General features: G+C 40.7%; 1 protein-coding gene across 4 annotated transcripts in view; it reads right to left on the bottom strand.

Annotated features, from left to right (window-relative positions):
- Window positions 1–18,362, bottom strand: part of FMN1 (formin 1) — a 361,575-nt gene that overhangs the window by 37,636 nt on the left and 305,577 nt on the right. For all 4 annotated transcript variants that reach the window (XM_010965320.3, XM_074365871.1, XM_074365872.1 and 1 more), the window contains one exon: window positions 1,200–1,251. In XM_010965320.3, coding sequence (XP_010963622.2) covers window positions 1,200–1,251 — 52 coding nt within the window. The remainder of the gene's footprint in view (window positions 1–1,199; window positions 1,252–18,362) is intronic.

The raw sequence follows: 18,362 nt of genomic DNA, 5'->3' as shown, positions 1-18,362 counted from the left end.
AATTTTATTGGCGCTTTTGGTGGGGATTGTCCGTCAAAGGCCTTCAGAACCCTCAGAAATCATGGCAAGGTGGGAAGAAAGGGGTCCACTTCCGGAGCGTGTTCACGTGCATTTAACCGGCTCCTCTCCTCACACGTTGGTAAAGCGCATTTTCCCTTACATGATATCTGTTTCCTGCCCGTATCTCTTCAATGTTCTAGTACGTTTAGAATTGGTCCCAGCAAAATGTATCTCAGTTCTCAGCCTTGAGTACAAGAAAGCCTTGGTGTACCCCCACCCACCTTTCTAAGAGGGAGGGAGGGAGGGCAGGCCAAGATGATTAACCTGCTCAGCTGAAAAAAGGAAAAACCCCTCGACGGGATCACAGCCAAGGATCGTGGGGCTCTCCCAGGTGAGGGGGATGGCTCCACTCAGGTGTCATGGAGGGAGAAGAGGAAAGAAGAGGCACAAAGAGGGTGAGAGGCTGACCAGAAGACATCTGAGGTCTCCTCCCCAACCTCTGGGGGAGATTTCCATGCAGTCCCTTCTCCCCAACTGTCCCTTGTTTACAATACCTTCCAGGATCTGAGGGAAGACATTACATGTCTCGGAGGTGTTTGCTGTAACTGGTTTAATGTAGTTGTGACACTAAGAAGGAGAGCATTGTTCCCCGTGTCCACGAAGCGTTCAGGAGAGAGTGATGGAGGAGAGGCAAACACACGGAAATGGCGTCAGCACGCAGGAGGCAGGGGAGTCACTCCTCGATGAGTCCCTGCTTCCTGAGGAAAACTGTCCCCAAGTCCCCTCACAGTGCTTTCACTGCAGCTCTGCACACAGACCTCACTGTTCCTGGATGCAGAGTCTTGACAGATGGGGTCAAAAGAAGAGCTAGTCATTCACTATATGAAGTGAAATAAGCCAGCATGGAAGGCAAAGTTCTGTACAATCCCACTTACACGAGGCACTCAGAGCAGTCAGAGTCACGGACAGGAAGGAGAAGGGTGGTGCCAGCGGCTGAAGTAAGGAGAGAGAGGTGAGGATTGGGGCGGGGGGCGGTGGTGGAGATGGTTTAGTGAGTAGTACAGAGCTACCTTTGAAGATGAAAAAGTTCTGGAGATGGATGCTGGTGATGGCCGCACAACAATCCAAACGTTTTTAATAATAATAAAAAAAGAACGGCTAGTCAGAGAAAGCCTTGGGGCCAGTTCAGAGCCGCTTACCTTTTCTGTGCAGTCTCCAAGTGACTTTCTTCCATTTTATGCTCTTTTTTTGCTGTGAAAGAGAAATAATTTTAATTAATCCAGTATTTTCGTCCATCACCTCCTTTGTGTAACCTTCTAACTTTGATTATGACCATTTGTTATCAAAATAAGTCTGATTTCCGGGGTCGGCAGCCCCCTCCCCGCCACGTCCTGCGATAGCACTCAGTTCGCTCCATCCACTAACTGCTACTTTCTTGATCACCGCTAGAGCCAATGTTCACACGGCAGTTTTCATCGGGACACTTCTGAGGGTGAAAGGGTGATATTAATAATGAACACTTGGACAAAAGCTTAAACTGGAACAGTCCTGGCCAGACTGGTACGTGTGGTCACCCTCGCTTTAGCTGGCCTCTCTGTGAGCCCTGGCGTGTGCTCAGCACTGCCTCACCTCCCACACCAAAAAAACCCAACGACACAATAAACCCACTACTGTTTGCAGCAGTTCTGCTCAGATTCAAACGAATTCATAGGAATCTCTGAAAACAGTCTCTACAGCCATGGTCCCCTTTGGCAGTCTAGAGAAGCCAACGGTCTCTTTTCCCAGAATAATGTTTCTTAATGCGTTGAAAAAATATTTAAGGGAAATCAATGACACTGAGACAGAATTCTGAATTTGCAGATTAAGAACCTGCGCTCTGGAGGCACAACAGGGAAACTGGGAGGCTTCACTTTGGGGTGGCTCTTTTAAATACTTTCTCTCTAATCAGAGGATAATACTGTTATGTATGATAGTACAACTCTTACACTTTAAAAATGTCTAGAAAAATCAGCAAGTCACCATCTCTATGAGCCTCACGATTCCTCACTTAAGGCTACAATGACGTAAAATAGAGGCTGGTGGTAGAGCATGTGCTTGGGGTCCGTGAGTCCTGGGTTCAATCCCCAGTGCCTCCATCAAGCGGGGAGAAAGAAAATAAATATCACTATTTAATTAAGCCTAAGTTTACCACGTACTGCCTGGGGGAGTGTGGGCAAGTCACTCATGACCAACTGTGTAGATACGGCTCCATCTGTCCCATGAGCACAGCCACAGGGACTACCAGCATACAGCTGGTATAAAGATTAAATACGGTAATACATATCAAGTGCTTAGCACATAAGAGATGCTCAATAAATGTCATGACAGGCATTATTAGTGCCTCACCATCATTCACTTCATAGCTGATGTTAAAAGATAAACTCTCTCAAGGTACTTCTCTGCCCAAAACCTTCCGACAGCTCGATGTCACCCTCGACGTAACCTCTGAAGTCTTCACAATGGCCCAGAGGCCTGAGTCCCCTGTGACGTCACCTCCTCCTTCCCACACTCCTTCCGTTCCAGCCTGGCTGGCCCGCTGGCTGGTGGAGCACACTGAGCACGGCCACTGGGGACCTTTGCACTTGCCTTTCCTCCAGCCTGGGGCACCTGCCCGCAGCCTCTGCATGATGGGCTCCCTTGCTTCGTGAGGTCCCAGCCCAAATGTCACCTTCTCTGACCCTGCTAAATTAAAGATCATCCCTTGCCAGGCGTCCTCCTCTCCCCCAACTTTCCCCTACAGCCTCTGTCTACCTGACAGACCACTTATTGGCTCGTGTGTTTATTGTACAACATTGAATGTGAGCTCTGGGAGAGCCGGAACTTCATCTGGCCCGTTTTCTGTTGCGCCTTAAATGTGAAAAAATGCCTACATATTAAATACATTATTTTAGCTTAAACTAGTATATATTGGACAACGGTTGCTTAAAAAGAGAGCTACTAGACTTCCTAAACATAAAACTTCATATTCAAAATATGAACACAGGCGAAAGAAGAACGTCAGGCTGAAGATGTATACTATTGTAAGTCCAGTCCATTCCACCAAAAGCGATTCTTTTATATTAAAATGATTTGGCTTTGATAACGACATCCTTTGAGGTAAAGTCATAGTCATTGCCATCTGTGTGCTCTAATTTCCCCCCATCCTCCTAGCAGGAATCTCTCTCAGTTAGCTGGGTTCTTAGCCGATCAGATACAGAAAAGCAACCTGTGTCCCTCAGAGGCTACCGAGTTCCCCCAAATGTGAAACAAACGGGTGGTTTGTTCTTATACAGTGATTATTAGTTATGCGCATGGCCAAACAAGGGGAAAAATTCCTCTGAGGCCTGAGTGATCTTCCTGGAGCACCGCTGCTGTTCTCCGTCAGCAGGAGTTTCTAGCTGGCTACTTCTACCTGTGCTAAGCAAACTGTGGTTGACCCATCATTGCATATACATTTAGTGACAAGAAAAACCCTTTCCACACTGAATTAGGCATTAGATAAGATTTTGCAATAGCTCTGTGAATGTGCTTATTTGGAATAAAACAGCATCCAAGTGTAAAAAGAGGCATTACTAAGAGGTAGCGCATACCACAGAACTTCTGAGGGTTTTGGGGAAAATGAGACGAACCCAGAGATAGCAATTCTTCCTGAGCCGAGGGCCTAGGTACTGGTAGAAAAGGCAGTCACCTCCCTGGTGTGACCTCAAAGCTCCACCATCCTGAAGTATTTCTCCTGCCACAATGTGCGAAATTTCCAACCACATCATTATACATTTTAAGTCCTCAAGATGCTCTAAGCAAAACAAAAAGACATTACATGGAAAGAAAATGTTTATAAAGACTGGAGTCACAAACTCAACTTCTAACATCAGCAACAAACCAGGTAATGGTAGGCCAAGTATAAGAATCGGAGTATTCTCAAACTCCATCCCTAGATTCTCAACTCTGGGACTGACACAGTCTCGGCACGGGGAAGCCGGCAGGTAGGAGGGACATGCGAAGGCCACGCCCCAGCCACAGCAGGGGACACTTGTCCCTGCTGCCAGATCTTCCACCTTTTCCAGAGAAGCTGGGTGTTTTACACACACGCTCCCAACTTTAAATAAATGTTTCAAACAGTCTGTAGGACAAAGAGAACATTCCTGTCGGCCCTACCTGGCTCTGTAAGCTCTCGTAGCTACTGACATAAGGACATAGGTGGCTCTGTTCTTTTATTCCATGTGCCAGACCCTTTTCTTGGGATTCCCTGTGAAGAAAGCAGATAAAGGTCCCTAGAGAACTTCCATTCTCATTGGGGCAGACAGACAGTTAACCTTGAGAGATTACGAGACTGGTGTGCAGCCCCCTGCACTAACTACCATTTACAAAATAAACAACAAGTTTACACTGTATAGCTCAGGGAACCATATTCAATATCTTGTAACCTATGGTGAAAAAGAATATGAAAACAAATCCACCTATGTTTCTATATGACTGAAGTATTGTGCTGTATACAGAAATTGACACATTATAAACTGACTATACTTCAATAAAAATATATTTTTAAAAAAGAGAGAGATATTAAGATGCAGTGTAAGTAATTTTTGAGTCAGGGAAGCCAAAAAGTAAGAAAAATTCCAGAGCATGGACTGTTGCCTGGAAAAGACCCTACGTGGGTTACTGAATTAGGGGTGCCTGGGCAGCCAGAGCAGGACACGCAGGTATGAGGCACAAAAAAGGGACAATGTTTACGATGAAGACGGCAAGTCTTCAATGAAAACTGTCCTTCCGCTACACATCTGACTAGCAGCGGCCCAGAATCGATGTGTGGGATTTACTTAGTTTTCTCTTCTACGAAGCCACATGGATGAAGTATTTCGGTGTTTCTTTTTCAGTTTAGATTTGGTGCTCGGTGTGCGGGGCCAGGGGGTGGGTAGGCTTCGAGAAGAGGATGTTGGAAGGCACTGTCAGGTACTGATACAGAATCAGGGAGACAGACAAGTGATGGGGATCCCCGACCCTCCTCTCTCTCCTCTTTCTTTCACAAGAAGCTGTCTCCTTGCCTACAACAAGGTAAATTATTTTTCAAATCATGGCAATAAAACAACTGCTTCGAATGAGGAAAATCTTACAGTTTAAGATGATAAAAGAAATAAGAAAAACAAACCAGAGTACTAAAAATGAGACGTTTTGCTGAACATCGATTTTTGCCTTCCAAACTCCTTTCTCCAGGCTAGGGAAACATTGTGATGATGGAGATTTACTGCAAGTGCAGGGAGAGAGTTGAGTGGGAAGTCTGCTTGGTGCCCACCTACAGCATACTCTAATTTTTCTGTCCCTGCCAGAACTGTGCTGCTTTTCTTACATTTTAATTTTCTCTGTTAAAGAGCAATAGTTTTCATAATTCTGTGCCACAGAGAGAAAGCCACATGGTTTCTTCAGAGGCTGTTTTTTTTTTTTTTAATCTAAGGGATATTTATGTGGGTTTTGTTTAATGCAGCCATTACTGGATAAAAGCCATTTGTTTTTGTGTAAATCTTTAATGCTTCGGAATTTTGTTTCCTGGTTCATGTGATGGCCACTGTCTCATTCGTTATCATAAAATCACCCCACGATAACGATTCTGAAATTCGTAAGTACTGTGGTCTACCAAGTGAAGCAGAAATGGCCCTTTCTATTCAATGGTTGTGGGCCCAAGGAATGCCAATCAGAACTCGAGATACTTTAATGCCAAGTTTTAAGCCCAGCTCAGCCATTTAAATGTCATGGACCCGATGCACGTGTCCTGTGTTCCAGCTTCCTCCTCTGGAAAATAATGATAACGCCTACCTCCCGCGTGGAAAGGGCACAGCGCCTGGCTGAACCAGAATCACTGCAGTCAGATCTTCGATGGTTCCACATCCTGTAGAGGCTGCTAGGGAGTCAAGCTTTCAGGGGATGGCTGCTCCGACAGTTAAACACAGGTACAGTAGAGAGAGCTTGGACTTTGTGTCGGGCAGTTGAATTTCTGCTCTGCCACTTATTAACTGTAAGACCTTGGGGAAGTCACTTAACTGCACTGAGCTCTACCCATAAAACTGGAACAGTAAGATCCATCTTACCAGGTGGTCGTGCCCACTGGATGTACTGAACGTGAGCGATTAACACAGTGACTAACATGCTGGGCAGCTACAGGGGCACTCCTTCATCACTAATTGGCTGGAAACAAACGCTAGTGGTCTCTAGTCCAGCTCTCTGCCTTTGGGATGAATAATAAAAAATCACAAGCAAAATGCTCCTTTCTTTCTTAAGAAATGTCTACAACCACTCTCGTAAGACAATAATTTTCCAAGTGATCATTTTCAGGTCAGATCAGGTGTCCTCTGCTCAAAACCTCACTGTTTTCCCATTTTACTCACAAAGTCGATATCCTTACCCTAAGCTTTTTCCACAGGAGGGTGTTGCCTATGTCTGTCCTCAAGTTATTTTATTTGCTGTTTCAGCCCATTTTGTTCTATTTAATCCTCAGAAGAGAAAGAGAAGCTCACGGATAATTTTGCAAATACTGGGAGTCAAGGGGGTGGGTTTGATGGGAGAGGTGCTTCTGATGATTCTCACCTAATTTTTTTTAAACTTAATGATCATAGGTTATGCAATTTTTGACCTAATTAACTGAATCACTCCTCCAATGCTAAAGGAAAGACAATGGCATGGGAGTCTGTTTGAAAAAGGTAAGACTTCTGAGAGCAAAGATTCCTTCTTTAAGTAAGAACTTAATTATACAGGACCTGTAAAAGACTCTCTGAATTGTCACCAGGTTGCCAGTTTAAAAGGCAAAAGGCATGATGCTACCGCTGTGCTTAGTGTGTTCACTAGCTGCCCTCCCCCTCCCCACCGCCCCCTGTCCAGGGTACACTTTACTCACGTTGCACAGGAAGAGCTCCACAACCTGGCTTCTGCTACGTCCCACTCCATGTCCCATGCTCCCATCACGTGGGACTCCTTGCCGTTCTTGGCACTCATTCTATTTTCTTGTGCCTTTATATTTGGGTATATTGCTTCCTCTGCTTTTATAAATTTTTAATTTTTTGTTGACATACAGCTGATGTACAATATTACATAAGTTACAGGTGTACAATATAGTGATTCAATTTTTAAAGGTTATATTCCCTTTATAATTATTATAAAATATTGGCTATATTCCCAGTGTTGTATAGTATATCCCTGTAGTTCATTTTGTACATAACAGTCTGTACCATTTAATCCCTTACCCCTATGTTGCTCCTCCTCTCCCTTCCCTCTTCCCACTGGGAACCACTTGTTTGTTCTCTATATCTGTGAGCCTTTCTTTTTCGTTATAGTTTCTAGTTTGTTGTATTTTTTAGATTCCACATATAGGTGATATCATACAGTATTTATCTTTCTCTGTCTGACTTCACTTCACGTAATATCCTCTAAGTCCGTCCATGTTGCTGAAAATGGCAAAATTTCATTCTTTTTTATGGCTGAGTAGTATTCCAGTGTGTGTGTGTGTGTGTATACACATATATATCTCACATCTTCTTTGTCTGTTGATGGACACTTAGGTTGCTCTTCCATATCTTGGTAATTGAAAATAATGCTGCTATGAACATTGGGGTGCCTATGTCTTTTTGAATTAGTTTTTTGGGTTTTGTTTTGTTTTGTTTTGTTTGGATATAAACCCAGAAGTGGAATTGTTGGGTCATATGGTAGTTCTATTTTTAGTTTTTTTTGAGAAACCTCCATAATGTTTTTCACAGTGGCTGCACCAATTTACAATCCCACCAACAGCGTACGAGGGTTCCCTTTTCCCTATATCCTCATCAACATTTGTGCTTCTTTGTGCTTCTATGTGTCTTTTTTGTGATGATAGCCATTCTGACAGGTGTGAGGTGATATCTCATTGTGGTTTTGATTTGCATTTCTCTGATGATTATCAATGTTGAATATCTTTTCACATGCCTGTTGGCCATCTGCATGTCCTCTTTGGAAAAATGTCAATTTAGGTCTTCTGCCCATTTTAAAATGTGTTAATTTTTTTATGTTGAGTTGAATGAGGAGTGATATATTTTGGATATTAATCCCTTATTGGTCCTATCATTTGCAAATACTTTCTCCCATTCAGTACATTTGTCTTCATTTTGTTGCTGGTTTCCTTTGCTGTGCAAAAATTAAACTTTTAAGTTTAATTAGGTCTTATTTATTTATTTTTGCTTCTGTTTCCTTTGCTTTGGGAGACAGATCCAAAAAATTATTGGCATGACTCCTGTTTTCCTCTAGGAGTTTTATGGTTTCCCATCTTATATTTAGGTCTTTAATCCATTTTGTGTTTATTTTTGTATATGGTGTGAGAAAATGTTCTCATTTCATTATTCTATATGTAGCTATCAGGAAGAGAAATTAAGGAAACAATCCTATTTATAATCATATCGAAAAGAATAAAATGCCTCAGAATAAACCTATTTAAGGAGGTAAAAGACCTGTACCCAGAAAACTATAAGACACTGATGAAAGAAACTGAAGACAACACAGATGGGGAAAGATAGATTGGAAGACTCAATACTGTTAAAATGACCATACTATCAAAGGAAATCTGTAGATTCAGTGCAAACTCTATCAAAATACCAATGTTGTTTTTCACAAAACTAGAACAAATAATTTTCTATGGAAACACAATAGACCCCAAATAGCCAAAACAATCTTGAGAAAAAAAAAACAGAGTTGAAGGAATCATGCTCCCTGGCTTCAGACTGTACTATAAAGTTCCAGTCATCAAAACAGTATGCTACTGACACAGACACATAGATCAACGGAACAGAACTGAGAGCCCAGAAATAAACCCCTGCACTGAGGGTCAATTAATCTGTGACAAAGGAGAATATATAATTGAGAAAAAACAACCCCTTCAATAAGTGGTGCTGGAAAAACTGCTTCTTCTGCTTTAAATACCTCCTTCTCCTGCCTTTCTCCTTCCCAAACACCCCTACTATAAATGTTTTCCTTTCTTCAAAAACCAAACCTTAAAATGACCTCCCCTGTGAAGCCCTCCACCTGGCCTCTCCTCCACGGGCTGGTGGGCGTTCTTTCTGCAGAACTTCATCAGCGTTGTGTTTGCACATGTGGGACACAGTACTGGGATCACTGGCTGGCAGTCTGCTTTTCCTACTAGACTGTGCTTCTTGAGGGCAGTGACCAAGTCTATTCCACAGTGTTCCCCTCAACTAACACCTAGTATGTACTCCACTTATCTGACAGCAAGGGACCCACACTAACAGAACACACTGCCTGCTCACTATCTTTCCCCCAGGGGACCAGAGCCCATTTCCCAGCACAGCAGTTTCTAATCTTCCATTTTCTTTTTGCAGCAAAATAGAAAAGAGTCCAGCAGAATCAAAGGGCAAGAGAGAACTATTTATCATCCTTTTATATCCCGTTTTAGATTGATACATTCTTTAGATTGATATATATCACAGGCACAAATGTTAACCCTTGAGTTTCATCTGCATCAGACTGAATTTTTAAAATAGTCATTATAAAAAATGTAACATTCTTATAAGTAAAATGACACTCCCAGAAAATAGTCAGACTATGAACATTCATCGCCTAGATATACTGAAATAACCAAAGTTCTATCCTCAAGAGGGTGGCATTCACGCACTGAAAGTGGCTGAAGGAGGTTACTCTTCAAAGAAAGTGGGGGTTTTATGCTAACCACAATTAAATCATATTTATGGATGCCCATCTGGGAGGTAGTAAATTGTGAAATGAGGGCAAGGGATAGAGGTTGGAGTATCTTCCTAGTATTCTTTACACAGTCTATTACACTTTAATATACCATGGTTTATGGACCTGACATGGTTGGTATAAACCAACAGGACGCACAGTAAAGAAGCTGTTTTTATTACAGCTCTACAAATAGAGGAGCTGGTGATGCTAATAAGGAAACAAAGGGACCGCACTCCACTTCATGTGGTATCCATCTGATGTGAGCACGGCAGTCATTTTTCATTTCTTTGAAAATCACCCTGTCATGCACTTTCCAGGAGGAAAGAATGCTTTCACCGACAGAGGCAACGGCACACTGACACTGGAAAGAGAGATGAGTTTTTAACATCTATTAGAGAGGGGAAAATATAAATATATGGAATCATTGAGTTATGAAGAGGTCTTACCCTTACATTTTTTTTTCTTTTGGTATGCTTACCCACAAAGGATGAGTTCCTCCTATTTATTTAGTCTTCCTATTTTACTAGTTAAACTAGTAAAATTAAACTAAACTAGAAGAATGATCATTTTTGGTGTGTCACAGAGTTTACATTTGCAAAGGTCTAGTTAGACAGTAAAGTTGAAGCGAATAGATGGCCATTTGTGAGATTTTCTGTGTAAACGGGCGAGGCTGTGGAAAGGGTATGGAAAAAGGTTCCCAAGAGATGGGTATAATTTGATTTCCAGGTCACCTGTCTAAGGCTAAAGTGGACTAGAAAACGCAGGCTTTTGATCAGAATGCCAAGCAAAAGACACTGGATCAGGAGACTTTGAAGAGGTTTTAGAGTCATAAAATCAAAGGGACCCAGATAAAAGGAGTGTGAAAAGTCATCTAGTCTAACCCTCAGGCTTGTGTTTGAGCTGGGATCCTCTTGAGTTCAATCAGACTTGCCAGATTGCATCATTTTCATCATTTTTATCTGCCATTTTCAGTTGTCTTTATAACTAAATCTGAATATTTTTATGGGCATCAAAGGAAAACAAAACAGCGGTTATCACCTCACTTGGGCACCTGGGGCCTTTCTCCACCAAGGTTCTTCATTTGAACTGCAGAACATGGAAACTGACTTGAACAGCTGTTCTCTCAGTCTCCCCCACCCACCTCACACGCAGACAAGTACTGCCCTTCCCAACGCACAGGGATAATGTCGCCCCATTCACTCCACACAGTGGAGCCCTCAGGGCAAGAGAGCTTCTCTCATCAATGGCTGGAAAAGAGTCAGCCTAGATGGAATCAAGCTTACAGACGACTTTTGATCTTAAGTCATTTATATTTTAACATTTCAAAACCTCGGCCTGAGAATATTCAAATACCTCATAAAATACCTTGCTGGAGTAATAATTTGAACTAGGAAAGTCTCCTTGGTTATACAATGAGAAGAATTATATTATTCTCTTACATTCTGTGATGACTGTAATAATTATTTGTGTAGGTAATGGGTACAGTTTCAGGGACCACAGTGTAAATCTAAGCGGTCACCAGATTATGCAGCTGGTTTGTTCTCTGTAGTAACTACTGCAGAAGTAAACATCTCGTCCATTCACAATTCTAGAAGAAGTCAGGTTACCAGTGTCACTGGGATCTAAGTAAATTTATCCACTGTAAAAGCTTTATGACTCTGTATTTTCAATATATTTCCATCTTAGATGAGATTTTTTGCCCAGTCTTTCATCCACTCACAATATTGACACAACACTCAACTTCAGACTTTATAAGGAATTCTGCTCGTTACTCTTAAACGCAACCTTTTGATTAGCTGCTAATGTTCCACCATCTTTTTTCCTCTGCTTCTATACAGTCCAGTGAAGTCCCTCAATGCTGTCCAAGTATCTGTACAGAGCAACTTTTTGATTTCAAGGTGATACAGATGCAATTACTTGAGAAAGTTAGTAAGACAATATAATTTACAACCCAGCTATAACCTAGTCCCACAATTTAATTTTATAGAAATAAGAAAATGGATACCCAAGCTGACGAAGTTACTTTCCTGGGTCACAGTAATAGTGGTAGAATCCAGGTCTGTTGACTCATAAACCAATATACCTTCCAGTGTCCCCTCCTGCTTCCCAACAGGGCAGTGTTTTTCTCCAGAATTCTCAAACGCCAGGGTGGTATATTGGAGCTGCACTATTCAGCTCATTTTCCATAGGAGTATATACATCAGAGAGGAAGTGCCAAGATGGAATTTCAGCTTTCACTCTAAATTTCCTGATTCTTGATGCTTTAAAGCAGACCATGGGGATAACATTTTAGAATGGTCTGTGAGAGGCTCATTTACATTAATGGGAGTCAGGTGGTTCCATTCTCAAACAGGGCCTGAGATTCTCCATGTTATCTCAGCTTCTAGGCCCACATATACCTTTAACTTATCAGCATTAATAGAAGAGACATGCCCTTTGTAAGAATGTTTCTTCTTAGTTATTGTTTTATAGATACTTTAAAACATACATACTTATAAAAAAAAACCAATTTTTACTGATAAAAATTATACATCAATTATAATTATACATCAGTCTTGTTTCTTATAGTGCCTACCTTGTCTCCTTGCCATCTCATGCCCAGTGGGAAGGCTCAGACCATCTACAATGCTTTAGAATTTTTTCAAGGGTCATGGAGGAACAGTGAATTCCATCCGTGGCCTCATCATTTAGGGAGCAGACTCCAAATGAAGCATCACTCAGGAAATACTAGGAACTGCAAGGAAGCGAGCTTTGGAAAAGAGGGCTGCCCCCATTTTGCTTCATGAAGAAACTTGGTGAAATTTCAAAGACCATGGTGTTGTTTCAAGGCTCTAAATAACTATTTGGTGACAAACTGCAGGTATGCTAATATTGGAAGAAGGTCTCCTTTTCCAAACAACTCTGTCCTATCTTGGTGTTAGTGCTAGCCTAAAGGTGCATCATTTCGGGAAGGCATGGACTCTGTGTGTGAGCGCGTGTGTGTTTAACTTTGTGTTCAAAATGCTTAGCACTTGAGGCTATACGTTTAGTATTAATCAGTCAATGATTTTTTGCTCCACTAACTGGTGAGAGTGACTACAAAGCAGATTATGCTAGCTTGAATCTGAAGGCAGGTTCTTCAGCAAAGTGGTAACAGGCTCCGTGCTCATCTTTGTCTCTAATTTAAAGTAGTGCGCTCCAAAGCAAGGGCCTCTTTGTTTATTTCACAGCATTTTAGTACTTGGTTTTCAACAAATCTTTCTTTAAGCACCACATTAACAAATTAGGGGGGAAAAAGTTCACCAACTGGCTTCTTTGGGTTTCTCATAACTTCCTTCAATGACTGTTCAGGTATTGAGGGTCAACACTTGATTCTTTGTACCTCAACGTGCCCATCTGCCCAATGGAAAAAAATGAAACCTTACACTTGGGAACTTTGGAGCTACGAGAAACCTAAGAAATTACCTAGTGTTAAGCCTCTCATGCAACAGTTTAAAAGTGAGCTAGGTTAAACAAGAGGGTATTGAATAAATCAATAAATGTTGGATTTTATGATAACAGAAGAGTGTACAGGGCTGTGGCCCTTTCAGCCCACCAGTCACAGCTAATGGGATCCAAGGACAGTCAACCTACCAGCCGATCAGCTGCTTAAGAAGTGGTTTAATACAACTGACTAGCGGTGGCAGCGATAATGATGAATATTCACTGGGGCATCTTCAGTGTGTGCCAAGTAATATGCCAAGGGATCTGCATAGATCATTCAACCTCTTCAGTGCACATATCAAACGGGTTCTACATTATGGACAATAGTGGAGTCAAAGCTTCACATTGTTCTATTACTTATTAGCTGTTGGCGTTGGGAAAATGTTTAATTTGGCTAAGAACGAGTTTTCTAATCTACAAATGGAAGTTAATAATAGGACCTATATTAGACAGCTGTTGTAATAATTAAATGAGATCTTTGTAGGTACTCAGACATTGCACCTGGCACATTAGCTCAGTAAACATTAATTTTTACAATCGTTGCTATCACCACCACAGCAATTAACCATCCAATGATGCTTGCTTGTTCAACTTTTCTTGGATTCCCATGAGACTTGTCTGAATAATCGAATATCCTGTTCTTTTCTTTAGTAACATTTGTATTCCCACATCAAACCCCCCAAGACCTGAAGCAAACATACTAGATCCAAATACCCAGAATACTGCTTTCAAAGGATATCATCGGAAAAATGCTATGACATGGTTACAAGTGACAAAATTCTGAATATAAAGCAGTAAATACATCATGACTAAAATTACAGTGAAATGTATATCACAGAGATAAATGATTTAACTATTAAAAACATCAGAAGGGAATATACCAAAATACTGTAGTTGCTATTTCTGCCTCTGGTTAATAGGTTTTTTAAAAATTTGTTTTTAGTTGCTTGAAGAATTAGCATCACTTAATATAATCAGGAAAAGAAACAATAGATGCTGTTTGGAAGAAGCAGCGTAACACACTGAGAGTGAGCGACCTGCCTAAGGTCCTGCCGCTGGTTTGGGGCAAAAAAAGCAAGAACTTGTCCCCTTTAGTCTAGTTTCCACTATCCCACATTGTTATTCTTTATAGGTTCCTGCTTAAAAACTGTAAAACTATCCTATCATTACAGAGTGGGAAATTAGAGAAATAAGAAGTCATAACTGAAAAACAAGCATTCACAAGAATAAGTTAAATTTAAACCCACAGTCACCTAGTTTAAAGTCATTTATTTATACTTTAGATACACGTACACAAATGTGAGATTCCACTGTCTCTATAAAGTAACCATCCAACATATTTTTATGAATTGTCTAGAAATATATCCAAAATGAAGAATGGTTTTAATCATATTTTAAAGACTAAAACTCAGATAAAAAGCTGTTATGCATGGTCAGAGATTTTAATAGTTTAAGACTGATCTTAACTAATCAAAAACAAAGAGGAAAAAAGCTGTACTTACATATCAGATAAAATAGAATATGGAACCCATACCTTTACAAAGGAGAGTTCCTCTTCATCTAGATTTATTTATACAAAACCTCTGATATCTTTATAACAAAAAAAAAGATGTTTATTAAATGATGGAAGCAAAAATAAGTGCTCAGCTGTTTAGTCATGGACATGAATGGACCGCCAGAATGTCTGGTAAATCATCACGGAACACCTATTGATACCCTTAAACCAGTCTTCTTTTAGAACCTTGGCAAAGCTAAGGTGTACTTAGGAAACCATATTTACAGGGCCACAGTAGCTGAATAAATTCTACCCTGATAACTGCCACTGCTTTGAACATCAGAAAACTTTCTTATCTTCTTTCCTTTCATATGGTCAAGAATTTGTCCTCACTGGGGATTTAAAATGGCCCACTTGAAACGGTACCCAAGAACTACCAGAACTTCAACAGTTCTTATGGTACCAAGAACTCAGGCAGGGAAGGTAAGCAACAGCCTGTTTTCTGAGAAATATTGCCAAGAAGAGAAAATATTGGGATTCCCACAGAAGATACTGTAGAAGACAGTTTCCAGATGAAAGCACATTTAATTTGTTCCTCCAGTCAAAGGTATGCAGAAGGCCCATGAGCACAAGGGATCATTATCAGAGTCAGTAAAAGGAAACAAAGAAATGAGGCTTGGTTTTAAAACTGACCACGCCGCTCATAAGGGTGCTGAGGCGGAAGTGCTGATGGTGAGGGTAACAGAATTCCAGGCGAGCCCTCTGGAGTCATCGTCCAACGATAACTGTCATCCTCCTTTCCCCTTCTCTTAAACAAATCTTTATATTTTTTTCCAAATTTTAAATGAATAAATCCTCTTTGTAGAACACTTGGGTATTTGAGGAAAGAAAAGAAATAAGAAGATAAAAATAGTACCTAAGCTTTTCCCTAAATAATGGCCTCTATTAATATTTTGATTCATTTCCACAAATGTAAGCATATATTTATGATCACATATACTCATTTGTGCTTTTTTAAATACAGTTGAGGTCATACTGAATATGTAATTCAGTTTCTTGCTTTTTCATTTAACGTGTCAACTTTTAAATGAATACTTTTATAGATAATTTATAATTATTGAAAATCATTGTTGAAAAATAAACCTTTATTAGCAGGTATGGAACCTATTCAAATAAAACAAAATATTTTTCTAGAAACCCAAGATAGCATTTTAAAACAATTTTCTGAGAGTATTTCTTAAATGAGATCTTGTAGGAGAAAAATTCTTGGCTACAAAGCACTACTAACCTGTTATCAAATACAATTAAAGCAGATTTTTATCTGTTGATTCACGTTGGAAATAATCCATTGCTTTACCATTTAGTCTTCCTCTTTTTGTGGCTTCATAGAGAAATGTTCTAGATGGCCACAAGTATTAAAAATCATGTCGAATGCTGCAAAGTAAGTTAAAATTTCTATCCATGGCACTTAAGCGTAATATTCCTGTTCCATATTGGGAAAACACAGGATGAAGAAAATATCCTAAATAGGAAAAAATACTGAGGACCAGTACACGCTTAGAAGTAAGCAGGAGGCCTCTGAGCATGCGACAACCACTGCCCCCCACCCCGGCCACATCTCATACGAAAGCCGTCTCCCTGAACGTCCGAGAGAGGTGGAAATGTTCAAGTATCTGCTCAATCAGAGAAATGCCAAGGTCTCCTTTAGGCAGAAGCCTGAAGCTAACTGTGCCAATGACATGAAACTGATTTCAGAAAGGAGCAAGGAAGGAAACAAACAAAACCCAAAAAGATCATGAAACCAGAGGCTTGAAATGCTTTCCTGGAGAAAACCCATAGCACTGCCTCCTCCTGTGGGATGATAACAATGATTTATGAAGCTGAAGTCATTTCTTGTGATTGCGCTTCGGGGAGATTGGTTTCACATGATCTGTGAAGCCCAGCCACACGAGCTTGAAGAACAGACCTACATGTTCCACTGAGGCTCGGATCTGCCCGTTTCAAGGGGAATCCAGAGCCCTACAGCGGGGGTGGAAAAGCTATTGCTTTCTGATCCATGAACCCCCTTCTCCCCTCCCACAAGCTCATTAGGTGGACACACGGCTCTCTTATTCTCTCTCTCCTTTTAAAAGTATTACTACTTGTGCTGTGTGGGAGTAGAAGCTCATTGTAAATGCGCAGCAGGATAGTGGCGTAGCCGAGATTAATTCCCCATGGATTTATAAGGGTTGTTCTCACCCACGATGACTTGGACCGTTTCAAAGGTGCTTATGCTGCTGTTTTTATGGCTGGTCACTAACTTTCTTCTGGCATATGGCGGTTGGCGCCATGACATGGAGTGAACATTTTATACCTGAATTAAAGTGGATATTTGACAGTTTCTGTCAGAAAGTTCAGAGAAAAGAATTTGTGGGACAAGATTTATTGCATATTTTATATGGGACACATCTGTTTCTTCGCTAGCTTTGTTCCTTCCCTTAAAAAAAATTAAAGAAGTATTCTAAAGAAATAATAACGATTGATAGGAAAAAAAAAAGAATTCCAAAGCAGAACGGAAAATATGGGCAAAAGTTGGGTGTTTAGGACCTAATTTAAAAAACAAAGCAAAAAACAAAAAGAACCACTTCTCATTTGGAGAAGGAAAAATGACTTGTGGTCATGAATAAAAAGCTCGATGAAACAATGCTGTTATCATTGGCAATTGTTTTACGGTTGGTTTAATGCCATTTATATAATGAAGTTAAAAATTTAAGTGCATAACCTACCATTTTCTGCATACTTGAAACAGGACTAGAAAGAATAATCTGCCTTTGATGTACTTTGGAAGATTTCGCCATTCCAAATGGTGGGCTAAATATTAAAGTCCAACCACATCGGTGTTAAACAAAAGAAATTACAGATATTTAAACATTTAAAATGGATATGCCTAAAGATAAACGCAGACAATTTCCAACCCAAATCCATCAACACAATGTGAAGGGCACATGTAAACTTCACCCTCCTCTAAAAACCTCTGCCCATTGTAGCGAGTGAGGCCCATAACAGAGATCTGTGGTTACATAAACGCTGGGCTCAACCTGGAACCCTGTATTAACAGACAGGCTACTTTTTCCTTTTTCGTTTCATGGTGACTTAGGGAGCTTTTGATTCTGAATCCTGCAAAACTGAAGACTTCTACTCCTAAAGATGTTGAAAAATTAATTTTTAATTACTTTAGGTAATAAACATTCTCATCAAAATATTAAACATTGCACATAAAATCTTGGAGAGCCCCCGACACCCCACCCTCAGTCACCCCACACACATTCTCATCACCTCCCAATACTCAGCCACTGTTAACTGGTCTGAATGAGATCCTTCCAAAACTTTCTTCTGAGCGTTCCTGCGCAAATGTGCAAGATTTTTCTAAGTCTTAATTATCCGTCTTGTGTATAAGTAAATGCAAAATGAGCCCATTTGTGTAGCCAGTGCCTGGATCAGGAAGCAGAGTGTTACAAGCAACCCTGGAGTCCCTCGCCTCTCCTCCCAGGCACTGTCCTCTGAAAGGGGCGGTGCTGCTCTACAGGACATGATGCAGATTTTCTTATCTCAGCGATGGTGCCTTCAGTTGGTTTTGTGATCTTGATCCTCCTGAATCCTTTTTATTTTTTTTTCAGTAGAGATTCAAAACAGTATTTCTTTC

Source organism: Camelus bactrianus, chromosome 6, assembly GCF_048773025.1.
Source record: "Camelus bactrianus isolate YW-2024 breed Bactrian camel chromosome 6, ASM4877302v1, whole genome shotgun sequence".
Taxonomy (NCBI): domain Eukaryota; kingdom Metazoa; phylum Chordata; class Mammalia; order Artiodactyla; family Camelidae; genus Camelus; species Camelus bactrianus.
Note: the sequence above shows the minus strand (reverse complement) of the source record. Positions and strands in the feature narration are given on the sequence as shown.